The sequence below is a fragment of the Durio zibethinus genome, chromosome 26 (genome assembly GCF_047325235.1).
Source record: "Durio zibethinus cultivar Kanyao isolate XHJ-2024 chromosome 26, ASM4732523v1, whole genome shotgun sequence".
Taxonomy (NCBI): Eukaryota; Viridiplantae; Streptophyta; class Magnoliopsida; order Malvales; family Malvaceae; genus Durio; species Durio zibethinus.
Window position 1 is genome coordinate 10,015,909 of NC_143187.1, and position 12,596 is coordinate 10,028,504.

Sequence of the window (12,596 nt, forward strand, 5' to 3'; positions counted from 1 at the left end):
TATGAGGTGTAATTGTAGATTATTTTACTTGATTTCCCTAGTAAAATTTAAGGCCAATAATCATAAAGGACAGAGATCTAGTTGTGTAATACTTTAAAATTTACATACTTTATATTAAAAAAAAAAAAGAAGGTAAAAGCACATTATTCTTTCAAATATTTGGGTAAACATTCATTCATATCGGTCCAAAAAAAAATCATTTACTTGAAGATTGAAAAAGACTAGACATTACCCACTGAAAATGGCCTAATTTTGATTATATATGACAACAACATTCTCTAATGTAATTTTTTGCCTATCGAGGAGAGTTGCGCCACTTGAGCAAAACAGCCAACGTCCAAGATTCACCAATCTTTACTGTATTGACGTGTTCATTGCATTTATCAATAAAATTCCAGTATCTTTCTTGTACTGAAATTTCTTCAAGATTATTTAGCGAAATTATTACAAAAATAAAAGCGCGGGTTTTTTTTTTTTAAAGATATCAATGAATAAAACCAATTGATATTTTAAGGAATTTTCTTGTTTTGTCCCTTTTTTTTATGTTATAATGACAAAACATGTTAGACATTAAAACTAGCTAGAATAGATATTAAAAGCAAATTACTATTTAAGTTCGAACTTAAAACCTAATCATATTTAAGATTTATAAGTTTTTTTAATTTTAAATCGAGTTTTAGATATATTAAATGAAATTAAGTTAATTTTTTAAAAATATATAACAATTGTATTACTATAGATTTTATTTGAGAACGTGATGATAGTTTTTTATTGCAAAAAATATTCAATCTTAAAACGCAAAATTCAAATAAAATCATTAGGGTTGAATTTAGATAATGAATCAGTATTGATTTTTTTTTTTTTGGAAAAAAAAAATTCAAGAATCACGAGTCACTTGTAGAAAACGGATGCAAGGAAGCAACCCGTTCCGGTGCTGCGTCGGCTTTGACGTTTACTGAATTCAACCGAACGTGATCTCTGAAAATCCTAGGTGGCTGTTAACAAGACAAAAACAAAGAGAAATGAGGCGGTGCACGGAGTGCCCATGCTACCTGTCAGGTTAAGGACACGTGTGGATGACAACCAGTTATCACTTCCCGTTTTAGGACGCGTTTGGTTTCACTAGATCAAAAAGATCCAAAGCCAAAGGGTGGAAAACTGTTTAAAAGGTGAAGACAAACGAGTTGTTGTCCCATGTTGGTTGTTCGTCCCACCCGTACACACGTAACTGAAGCACTGTACTTAATCAGTACGAACGTTAAAACAGTGTGGCACGTATCCATTCCGACATTTGTCGACTCAAGTAGCTGATGATATTGGCTTTATTTTTCAAGTGAAGGAAATGGTCTAATACTGGGTACTCTTATCGCCATCAATCAATGTTTAAATGTTCAATCCTTACCCAAATGATTCAATAAAAATGGAAGAAGAAAAGGACAGGTTAGCAACAAAGATCCGTTACTTTCTCATATTCTTATCTCGACTTTCAGGAAATGTTGAGTTTAGGGTACTAAGAACAAAACTTACAAAAGTGATCAAAGAACACTACAATTAAGTCATAATTGGAAAGGAATGCTGGCCTACTCAAAACCCAAAGCAGCAATGGATAGAGGCTAGTAATCCATGAATCCTTGGACCTTGTCATGTAGGAGGGTTGAGCCTAATTTTGCAGCACTTGCAAACAAAGCCTTTCGGGCTAAACTTCCAAAGGGTTGTTGAGAAGTGGGCTCAGATTTTAGACATGGGTCTTGGTTTTTTTGGATAAATGGATCAAATTTGAGTTTGGACATTGGTTTGCAATTGTTTGACCTTCTTATTAGTATACGTGGAATGCCTGATGATCTACCTATCAATCTGACCCGACAGTCCTGAAAGTCAGCGGCGGAAATAGTGTGCTGACTGGGTTCACCGTCACTTCCATTTCAATTTTATCGCACTTCTTTTACAGGTGGCTTTGAATAAGCCCGTGAGACAGATTCTTCCTCGAGATTGATTCCCTTCTACCCTACTATGCCACTCTCTAAAAGCAATATAAAAATTGACCTTTTCCAAATCAGTATAAGATATGGTGATTATCAAAGTAAACTTCCAATCAAGTCATTGTATATAAGAAATAAAATTTCAATCCAACAAGAATTTTGAGATTTTTTAACTTGAAAAAAGAAAAAAAGAAAAAAAACATTGAAAAAGTTGTTGTGCAACATTAATCCATGTTTCGGATCTAAGATCTTGACGTGTAATCTAAGCATCCATGGTCGAGTTTGGATAATGTTGCCACGTTATCATGCTCATCCCTCTAATATATAAGGCAATGCGTTACGTGCTTTTATCTGTATCCCATTTGGTCTTCTTATATTACACTCTTAAAGTCTCAGGTTACCTGCGTTATTTTTGGTTTGAATCAAATCTTCCTTTGGAAGAGAAGAGATGTTAGCTATATTCAACAAAGGATTAGTGAATCCACCGGAGGAGCTGCACAGTCCAGCTTCTCTCAGTTCATCTAGGAAGCCTAAGCTTCCGATGGAAATCCTCAAGGATTTTCTCTCTTCAAATCCCCCCAATGCTTTGTCAATTGGCTTTTCAGCTGGAGCTTCCTTAGCTTATATTCCACCACAGAATCCTTGTACCACTTATCAAAGGTATAACTCTCTCTCCTCTCTTGGTGTTTAAATTTACCCAAAAAAAACCCCATTGTTTGGTTAATGTTTCTGATTTATAAGTTTTGGATGAAAATGCAGGTTGTTTTGTGGAGTGGATGAAATATACTGCATTTTTTTGGGGAGTTTGAACAATCTATGCAGCCTTCTCAGGCAGTATGGTCTGTCAAAAGGCACCAATGAAGCAATGTTTATCATTGAGGCATACCGGACCCTCAGGGACCGTGGTCCATACCCGGCCCATCAGGTCCTCAATGAACTTGAAGGCAGCTATGGCTTTGTGGTCTATGATGGCAAGGCTGAAAGTGTATTCGCTGCATTGGTAAGATCCTCATCAAAGAACAAGATAAAAAACCATGTTAATTAATAAAGCTTCAAATATTTGGGTTGATTTAACTGTTTATATTCTTACCACTTTTTTGTTTTCTGGTTTGTAGGGTGCAGATGAAGGTGTTAAACTCTTTTGGGGTATTGCAGCTGATGGATCTGTGGTTGTTTCAGACAACTTGAAGGTTATAAAAGAAAGCTGTGCTAAATCATTTGCACCATTTCCAGCTGGTATGATGTTCTTCTTTTTGTTCTTTTTCTAAGAACATTTTAAAATTTTCCTTACAGAAACACAAGTTTATTACGTTAATTTTTTTTTTTTTGGGTGAATGAAGGTTGTATGTTTCACAGCGAGCAAGGATTGATGAGTTTTGAGCATCCAAGGAGCAAAATGAAGGCAATGCCAAGAATTGATAGCGAAGGAGTGATGTGCGGTGCCAACTTCAAGGCCGATGTTCAGTCAAGAATGAGCAGCATGCCGCGAGTAGGCAGCGAAGCCAATTGGGCACTGCGAGGCTCGAAAGCTTGAATGATAGATAATTCACTGACAAGATTGGGATTATACGACCCGCAATTTATGCCATCTGATTTTTGAATGATTTTGTGTTTTCTTTCGCTTTATTCCTCCCTGTTTATGAATTTTCGTAGGTCAGTTTAGCTGACTTCGGAACTGTGAAAATGTTGTAAACATGAAATGGCTTGTTTGATAAATAACTGCAAAAGATAATCTCCTTCATTTGGCAGATTTGCATTGTAGGTTTCCCCAACTAAGCTCTGAAATCAAAACAAGCATACGAGGATGTCAAGCAAATTTGTTTTTAAAAGCATCAACACTTGTTTCTTACAGGTTACTTTATAATGACTGAGGACATAACCTAGCTGGTCAAAATAAAGGTATTGCCAATTCCAATTTCTAAATGTTTAGAAAAATTATAGAAAGAATCCTAGAAACACCCTTTTTTTTTTCCAAGCACGAAACTAAACAAATACACCCGTGTTGTGTAGACTAACATAAAGCTTTCTGATATCCTAATACTTGATGACAACGTAAAAACATGGAAGACTCTATCATCTAACAGATGGCGCAGCTGCGTATTTGATCCTCGGAAAGGGATCGAAACAGACATATTTGGAGCCATCTGCCTTTTCATACAGGGAATGCAAGTCATGAAAAATATGGCAAAAAGACGCCCTTGCAATTGATTATAGGCAATGGTAGCATCGAACTAGCTTGCTGCTACATCGCTGCTCAATCTAATTAATGCCAATGACCCTTACACGTTAAAGCATCTTTTGCCAAGTTGAGAGATGATTCAAACTTCAGCAAGCCTAACCAATCAGAACTATTTGATAAATCAATCTTAATCCACAAAGATCTGCAATGCCATCAAAAAAGATATATTAGAACTGAACCGGTAATATGCATCTGAGAACTGATACTACCAATTTGAGATGACAATAAAACAGATTAGTCTGTTTGTTAAAACCTGCAATATGATACCAACCTCCACATCTGGCAATGGATCAAAAGTTTTCTTCTCACTTGTGTCAGACACTGTAATTCCACTAATTCTCTGGACTCCAAGTTTAGTTGCAATTAGGCTCTGCACATGCAAAGTAGAAACCATAAATTACAAATGGAGCAAAAACATAAATAGAAACACAGCTTATGTACAAGTAGTTGCAGATGAAGTAGCAGCACAATTTTTCTACCAAAAAAAAAAAAAGTAGCAGCGCAATTGCTAGACACTAGTTCAATTGTCTTCAGCAATTATATAAGGGAGAAGAAGTAGAATAAACAATGATCAAATAACGCAATATCTTCCATTTGATAGCAAATGATTGCATGTTGAAGTACAGGCTGAAGCCATAACTAATACAACCAGATTGAATATTTTCTTCATACCAGATGGAAATCAGTGGAACCAAATGCCTCCACCTGCGGTAATGCCTGTACACACAAGTGTAAAATCCGTATATAAGTATTGCAGTAAATCACAAATTTTATATGTTATATAAAAAAGAAAACGCATTTTTACAAATGTTTATATAGGTTATTGAGGCATTGATAATCTTATTAGAGGACAAACCAAAGCGATTCATCTGAGTCATGCTTGAGGTTCAACATTGCACAAGCCAGGCAACTGCCTCATAAATGTTCAAAGTACCTCAAGGCAACAAAAAGAAAAAGATACAAAAAATAACTTACAACCGTAATATCTAAGAAAAGAACCACTATCCCATTATTTTGAGGGCTGATTGGCCAGGTTTAAGTGATCCTCAGTTGTCATGACCAAATTACATTGACAGAAATTTCCAATACACCTTTTGATACATATATCTCATGCAGACGTACCAGATTACTTTGGATGCCACCAACCACATCTCCCACTTCATCAAGAAGATCTAAGAATGCAAGGTTCAAAAGAATTCCTACCACATAATTCATATATACATGTTATGTGGTGTGACATATCACTTTAGGTACCACCTACCACAAATCTCTCTTCAACAAGAAGTTCTAAGAATACAAGTTTCAAGACCAAAACTCATTTATCACCCTCTACCTCTCCCTATAGAGGAAAGCTTTAGGTATATATACTGCCAGAAAATGTTAAAATAGTTTAGGACAAAATAAGCTAAAACAATGTTGGAAGTCAATTAAAACAATTACCATAGTCTGAAGACCATTAATCATAACAATCTTCTCCTCATGTGCAACATTTTGTGATAACCTAACCTCAAATGGGCCCAACTCTCTATCAGTATGGTTTGTGAGATTCAGATGTACCTGCAAAGCAGTGACAAAGTCATTTAAAAGTCAATTAAAAATTCCTTCAAGATGAACCTAAAGACTAAGCAGCAAAGGGAGAAACTTTAAGCAGCAAAAATTTGATATCAGTGACCTTAAGTTTTGCCATTAGGAGAAAAGAATTTATTAAAAAGGCTTTGCCAGGATGCACAAAAATGCATCAAATAGTAAAAGATACCGAAAAGGGCCTATCCAAATTGATTAGAGATGGAATCTCCAGAATTTGCAACTCAATCTCTTTGCAGCTGATGGGCTGAAAAAGAGGAAAAACATATCAGAATGAGTGTGATAATTTTTTTATTGAAATTTATTCAGATCTCAAACTCACAAAATAAACAGAATATAGAAAATTCAATGGTGTTTTTCCTTTTCCTTTTAAAAAAAGAAATTATTTGTTTCAGTATAATACATATTTCACAATAGAGAATATGAAACTGGGTCTTCTAAAATTGTAAGAATGCTTAACTTACAGTGCCAAGAATTTGCTGTGTTTGCAAGCGGCCAGGTTCACCCAAATTTGTGCGCCATGTTATCTGAAGTTTGCCAAGAATATTAGTCCCCTCTACCTTCACTTGTTCAGAACCAGGTGAAGACAATTTCAATTGATAAAGGTAATTGCGAATTCCCCCGCCAGATCTGATAAGAATAGGTGGCTTAAATATCTCTCTGCCATTAAATGATCGTTAAAAAAGAAGAAAAGATTATATTAGTTTTAGTTAAAAAAATCAAAGAGAAAAATAATTAGAACTTTAAAGCATTGCACGGACAAGCTGCTAACAATAAAATAATCAAAATGATACATCCATATGATATCCGCTACTTACCCAATTGACGAATTATCTACAGGATGGAGATCATCAGCTTTTAGTATTATAGCACTCCAATGAGGAGCAGGTTCGAATTCAACTTGGTCCATATAAAGGTTTGATTTTGTATGATTCTCTATGCAAGCCTCTAAATAGGTAGCTTCCTGAGATAGAAAAATTCAGCTATTATAGAAGAACGAAAACCTAAGTTGACTCACAACTTTTATGACCAATGATGCAGACTTAAACAGATGGTAAGACAATGACGCTAGTAATGGCTGCACTTGTCATAGATCAACAACTAAACCAAATGAGGCGCTCCAATCATTAGATGGTAGCTTTATATTGCAGAAACTGACTTGCAACAGAAGGAAACACACATATCTGCACACTTACCTTGCTTTTAACGCTACAAATGAGAAACAACAAAAAGAAAGAAGACCAGAAGAAAACTCGGAAGTAGGGTACATAATGGCGGGTAGCCCTTGCCCTCCCCTTGCACAATGCTCAGTGAAGGAGGGATAAAATACTGAGGCTGTGAAAGATAACTTTTAGCTTTAGGAATTGACTTGATACCAACTTCACTTATAAAACCACACTGCGAATGTTAATATGCCAAGCCATTTTAACCTTTTTATTCCTATAGTTTGCATTACAAAAAAAGAATATAATTATAGCAGCATGAATATCAAGGCTTTATAAACTTACATCAGAGAATTCAAGTCAATCTCAACCTACCTTGACAGTGCGGACCTGCACAATGGAGACAATAAACATTACAATTTTGAATGGAAATTTAAAATAAAGGCAATGTAAGATAGACTTTCAAAGAACAAAGTAGAAGCAACAAACACCTTTGGAGATAGTCAGGGGCAGCATGTAAATTAGATTTATTCTATTTCTTTCTTAAGGCACGGAATGGTACCTTGGTCCTAACTGATAATGGATTTGCAACAGCGAACTTGAAAAACTGTGGAAGATATTTTCGTTCGCCATCACCATCATTGTACAATGCAGTGCAAACCAGCCTAAAGTTTTTCATGCAACAAATCAAGATCAAGTTAGGGAAAATAATTAGTGAAAGAAATTACAGGAGACAGCAAATCAGTCTGGTGCCACATACGTATGAGCTCCAAGTTCCTTGACATCATGCTCCACAATGAAATCGTAACGCCCGCCTGCGCGTATTGATTCAACAGGTGATTTTGATGTATCCAAGAGGAGGATCCTCTGCCTCTCCGTTTGAATTTCTGCCTGTAATAAATTGAAGACTTCTTGACCTTTTGCATCAAATTAAAATACGAGTTTTGAGAGTAAATGCGTGCATGGATTTGCAAGCAAAACCTCAAAAAAAGCTTTAAAAGAAGCACATGATCTGGCACTTATCGATTTTTAATGCTAGTAACACAAAAGCTTAATCAAATTCAATTAAAGAGGGGGAAACAACAGGTCCTACAAAACTACAAAAGAAAATGTCAATTAATATTCAAATTTTCTTTGGTTTCATACACTTTATCAATGTAATAGGTAAACAGTTGCTATAAAACAAATAATTGCGCCAAATCCATCAAAAAGCAACAAATTAAGAGGCAAGTTCATCAAAAAGCAACAAATTAAACAGACTGACCTTAATAACAACGTCCCTAACTTCAAAATTAGAGCTGTTATTAATGCTAATATAGCTGCAGAATGTCTCTCCCAAATAAATCGCCCTATATTAATGTAACCGTAAAAAAAATCAGATAAAATGAAATTAAAAAACGATTATTAAAAAAAAAGAAAAAGATAAGAGCGAGGGATGCAGTGAGACCCGAAGGATTGGGGGAGGACGAGGAGACCAGAGAAGCCCATGGAATCGGAGGGCTGGTGAAGGAGAAATCTGTTCGCGTAGGTCAGATCGGAGGAGTCCGTGGCCTCACTGATGTGGCTGGATAAGAGTTGAGGGAGATTAGAGGCGGCAAGTGGATCGTCGAAGAAGTCCTCACCGACTAAGAGGTCGGCGGGGTCGAGGCGGAAAGGAGGCTCGACGTGGAACGATGGCTTGCAAAGCCGCATCACCCTGAATGCCAGGGAGTGCGTTCCTTGTTGCGTCGTGCTCATGGCTTAACGGTTTCAGAATTTCGAACCTTGTTACTGTTCTTTTTTGCTAAATTGAGGCTTGAAAGACTGTCAGTGAGATGGAAAGAAACGAGGTCATGAAATGAGATCGGAGCTCTCGGGGTTTCTCAAGTTTTCCTAGGACTCGGGAGCAGGGCGCTGTGAAATCAATTTTGGGTGTTTGGGACGTCGTCGTTTTGATCTTCAACTGATGTTCACGTGGTGCTTCCGTTAGCATATTAGTGTAGCCGGAATTTGGAGTTGAATAATCGTTTACGCATTTAATATTTTTTCCGGCTAAACAAATATCAAAACATATCAAAATTATATTATATGTCAAAGAAACATCAATCTCATTGGATTTTATAAACGGCTTTTATATGATACTTCAATCGCTGAAATTTGAATATTTCTTTGGGCATTGATAATTCAACAGTAATAAAGTTAATTTATCTCAGCCAAGAATCAAGAATCATAAAGCTAGCTAAATATGTAATAATAAAAAAAGAGGCTAAAATTTAATCTCAAGAGTACGATAAAGAAGAAAAAAGTTTTAAAGGCAGCGTACCCATTTATCTTTATCGAAAAAGAGACCCAAGGCCGAGACCCTAAATTTTTTAGGAGTGTGTCAGCGCCCAACCGGAGTCCAGCCCACTTTAGCAAGCACTCATTCGCTAACCAAACGGAGATGAGAGATCTCTGTCTTCATCTTTCCACCTGATGATGGGCCTCCACTATTTTGATTCTTCTCCTCCCACCCCAAATTCACATCTCCACTCTCCTAATTTCCCAAAAACGAAAAAAGTCCTCTACTACCCCTATCGGCCAATCCCAAGCAACCCAACCCAAAATTTTGACAAACAAATCACTTTTTTTTAAAAATTTTATAAAAAAATCCATCCTCGCATTTATCGTTCCGTTTACAAATCCTTCTGAACCGGCAGAGCACATTGTAGGTGTAATAGGTAACGTTTGAATAAATATTTATAAAGGAAAGGAAAGGAAAGGAAAAGGAAGAAAAAGAAAGTTTTTTAGAAAAAGAGAAATCATATATATGTATTTTTTGTTTGGATAATTAAAATTAATAAAATAAAATAAAAATTTTAACACATTGTTTTATAAAAAAAGTGAAAAAAAAAAGAAATGAATCATTATAATATATATTTTTAATTATAACTTTTTATTACTTGTGATTTTAGAATACTTTTGAATCATGATATGTTTGTTATTTTGTATGTCCTCACAAATGTTGTTATATTAATGATTTTTAATCAAGTTAAATAAAAAAAATATTGTACAAACATGCATGGATGGATTTTTTTGTCATTGTCAAAATTTTAGCACACTATCACTTTTACGATGTATTTATATAAAAATTATTAAATATAAAAAATACAATCATATAAAAATATTACATATAATAAACTCAAAAAAATATGTCTATTCATATTCAATCATTCATTAAAATCAAATCACAAAAAATTATAAAAAAATTTTATATTGAAAGAAAGATGTGAAACTTACTTAAAAAAAGAGATGACTTTGAAAAAATTACAAAAAGATTATAATGTGATTAAGTTTTTTTTTTACTAAGCTTTTAATATTAATAAAATGATGGATATAATAATCTTTTTATAAAAATAAAATTCTTATAACTTTTATTTCCTTAGTTTTTCTCCTAAATTGGGATATTAAAAAAGTGAAGATTATAAGAAAAATCAAAGATTATTGAGTTTTCACTTCTTTTTTTTCTTTTAAATTAAAAATTTATCCAAATAAAAAAAATTTTTTTGCATTACTTTTCTTTATTTTCTTTTCCTTCCATTCAATTCAAACATAGTGTTAGTAAAACCAGCTTTTACTAGCATACTGGAACATTTATTAGAAAAAGTAAAACAAGAAAAGTTAGCACAGCTATTGTGTGAGAACACATTAGGTGCTTGTTGGTTGCCCTACACTTTGATATTCTAATTATTGAGAGTTCCAAATTCCTTTTCATTAACAATTCTAATAACTGTTCTCTTTCTGAATTCTGCACAGAAAATGCCTCCGCCTAGGGGTGCAGATGTTGCTGGTCTGTTACTGCGTGCGTTAGAATTGCATCCCCCATTTGAAGAGTGGCACAGGCGGAATATGTTTGGTGGTCCATGGTCTGATCCAGAAGGATATGGGCCGAATAGATGATACTCCTAGGCTAAGTAATTCCATTGAATTACTTAATATGAGCTCCTTGGAAGATTCGAATGCCCATTATGGAGCCCAAACGCTCAGTCCAAGGTAGCGCCAGCTGTCTGAAAGAGATGCAGCATCTGGCTTAAACACTTCTGTTGGCCTGGGTGCATATCTTGGTATAATGGGATCTCGACGAGGTGTTGTGACAGCTGTGTGGAAGACTGGTCTTGCAGATGTTTGGTACAAGGATTGAGATTAAGCCTCATCAAACATTTATTCTTTCTTCTCGTTATTTGGATCTTGAACTTCTGTGTTTGTCTATGTTGGTATTACTTGCTTTAGGGTTACCTCATGAAACTCTTTCAATTCCCATCTTGTGGACTGGAGAGGTTTCTTATTTGTGCCTTACTGATAAAAGGGCATTCAATATATAGGATGGTACCTGCTGATACTAAATATTGCCACCTATTAAGTTTACAAGAAAATTTCCTGTATCAATATTAAAAGATAGTGAGACTGGGGTCTTTGGTTGAGCTTGCTCACTATTGCTTGCCTTGGTGCACAATTTTAAGACACTTGTTTCATTTGTTATGCTCTTCTGATCTGCCATATTTTATGTAAAACATCAAATATGCTTTTCGACAAAGATGTCATGTAAAACACACACGTTCATAGATGTTAATTGATTGCTATGATCTTTGTTAGCTGTGACGTAAGTCTTAGGGCACAAGTGTTTCATTTTGATATATGCTTTTTCTGGTTTGTTCGGAACCTATCTTTATCTTTGTCTCTTCTCAGATGAACTTCCTTTTGGTAATCTTTTTGTTTATTTCGGCTGCTTTTGATGCAGTGCGTAAGATGTTTGCAGCAGACTTTAGCTTTTGCTTCACCTGGCTCAATGAATCCGGCTAGTCAAAATGAAGGGGAGACTTGGTGGATCAGCCGTTGGACCTTTGGATGTCCAATGTGTGGTGGAACTTGGGTTCGAGTTATGTAGATGATGCCTTTGACGGTTTGTTTGTTTGTTAGCTGGTCTCATTTTGATTCCTCTTTTACGTTGTGACCTGAGACGGATCTACAACGGTGGCTTTTGCCCCCCACTGAAATGTCTAGAAGTTGCGGTTGAACTTGCCTTTCTCCTGTTGTTGGGTACGTATGAAACACATCATTAAACATGATGGATGGAATTTTTATGGCATTTGTATCCTTTCCAATGTTGGTTGAAAGGAAATGTCAATTTGGATTCTAGTGGATCATTCTTATGAGTATGGAAAAAAAAAAAGGTGCAATGGACTAGCATTAATTTCTTTTTTATCCTTGACTAAAAGGAAATTAATGTCTACTTGGAGAAAACATTGCGAATGGGCTTCGTCAGTACAATTCAGGATCATCTGTGTTTTTATATGTTCCATCTTTTGTTACCATTTCACTTGAAAACGGTGAAAACAAAAATTTTTTTTTTTTAGTTTTTAAAATAAGATATATTTTAATTTAGAGTAAAATGCATCTAGGTGTCGTAACGGTTTTGAGACCGTCAGACGTAAATGAAAGTTTTAAAATAGAGAAAAATAAAAGGGGAGTCGTTACCAATTTTTGTTAGAGTATGATTGACCACTCAAAAGTTTATCTTTTTAATAAAACTATAAAACCGGGTTTAAAGTTTATCAAAAAGATAAATTTCGATCTACGAAAAATCAAGTTGAGTCCGAGAGTCGGTTACATGTA

At 35.2% G+C, this 12,596-nt stretch overlaps 2 protein-coding genes across 4 annotated transcripts; one reads left to right on the top strand and one right to left on the bottom strand.

The window, feature by feature from the left end:
* The first annotated feature begins 2,332 nt into the window (after positions 1–2,332).
* Positions 2,333–3,727, top strand: LOC111275064 (stem-specific protein TSJT1-like). Its single transcript, XM_022860169.2, has 4 exons — positions 2,333–2,639; positions 2,739–2,979; positions 3,095–3,215; positions 3,320–3,727. The coding sequence occupies exons 1-4, from the start codon at positions 2,428–2,430 to the stop codon at positions 3,511–3,513; spliced, it is 768 nt and encodes a 255-aa protein (XP_022715904.1). The 5' UTR covers positions 2,333–2,427; the 3' UTR covers positions 3,514–3,727.
* A 59-nt stretch (positions 3,728–3,786) lies between these two features.
* LOC111275063 (uncharacterized) lies at positions 3,787–8,829 on the bottom strand. Of its 3 annotated transcripts, none has more exons than XM_022860165.2 (12): positions 8,413–8,829; positions 8,230–8,314; positions 7,726–7,856; positions 7,528–7,630; positions 7,341–7,355; positions 6,621–6,766; positions 6,267–6,462; positions 5,975–6,049; positions 5,659–5,775; positions 4,891–4,935; positions 4,490–4,588; positions 3,787–4,360 (listed from the first exon to the last, which is right to left on the bottom strand). In XM_022860165.2, exons 1-12 carry the CDS (start codon positions 8,700–8,702, stop codon positions 4,346–4,348), a joined length of 1,317 nt encoding a protein of 438 aa, XP_022715900.2. In that variant the 5' UTR covers positions 8,703–8,829; the 3' UTR covers positions 3,787–4,345. The 3 variants fall into 3 exon arrangements, 2 of the variants coding, with proteins under 2 accessions (XP_022715900.2, XP_089611175.1); XM_089755049.1 differs by having other exon boundaries at positions 4,472–4,588; XR_002688292.2 differs by lacking the exons at positions 3,787–4,360; positions 4,490–4,588; positions 4,891–4,935 and having other exon boundaries at positions 5,891–6,049.
* Positions 8,830–12,596: the final 3,767 nt, after the last annotated feature.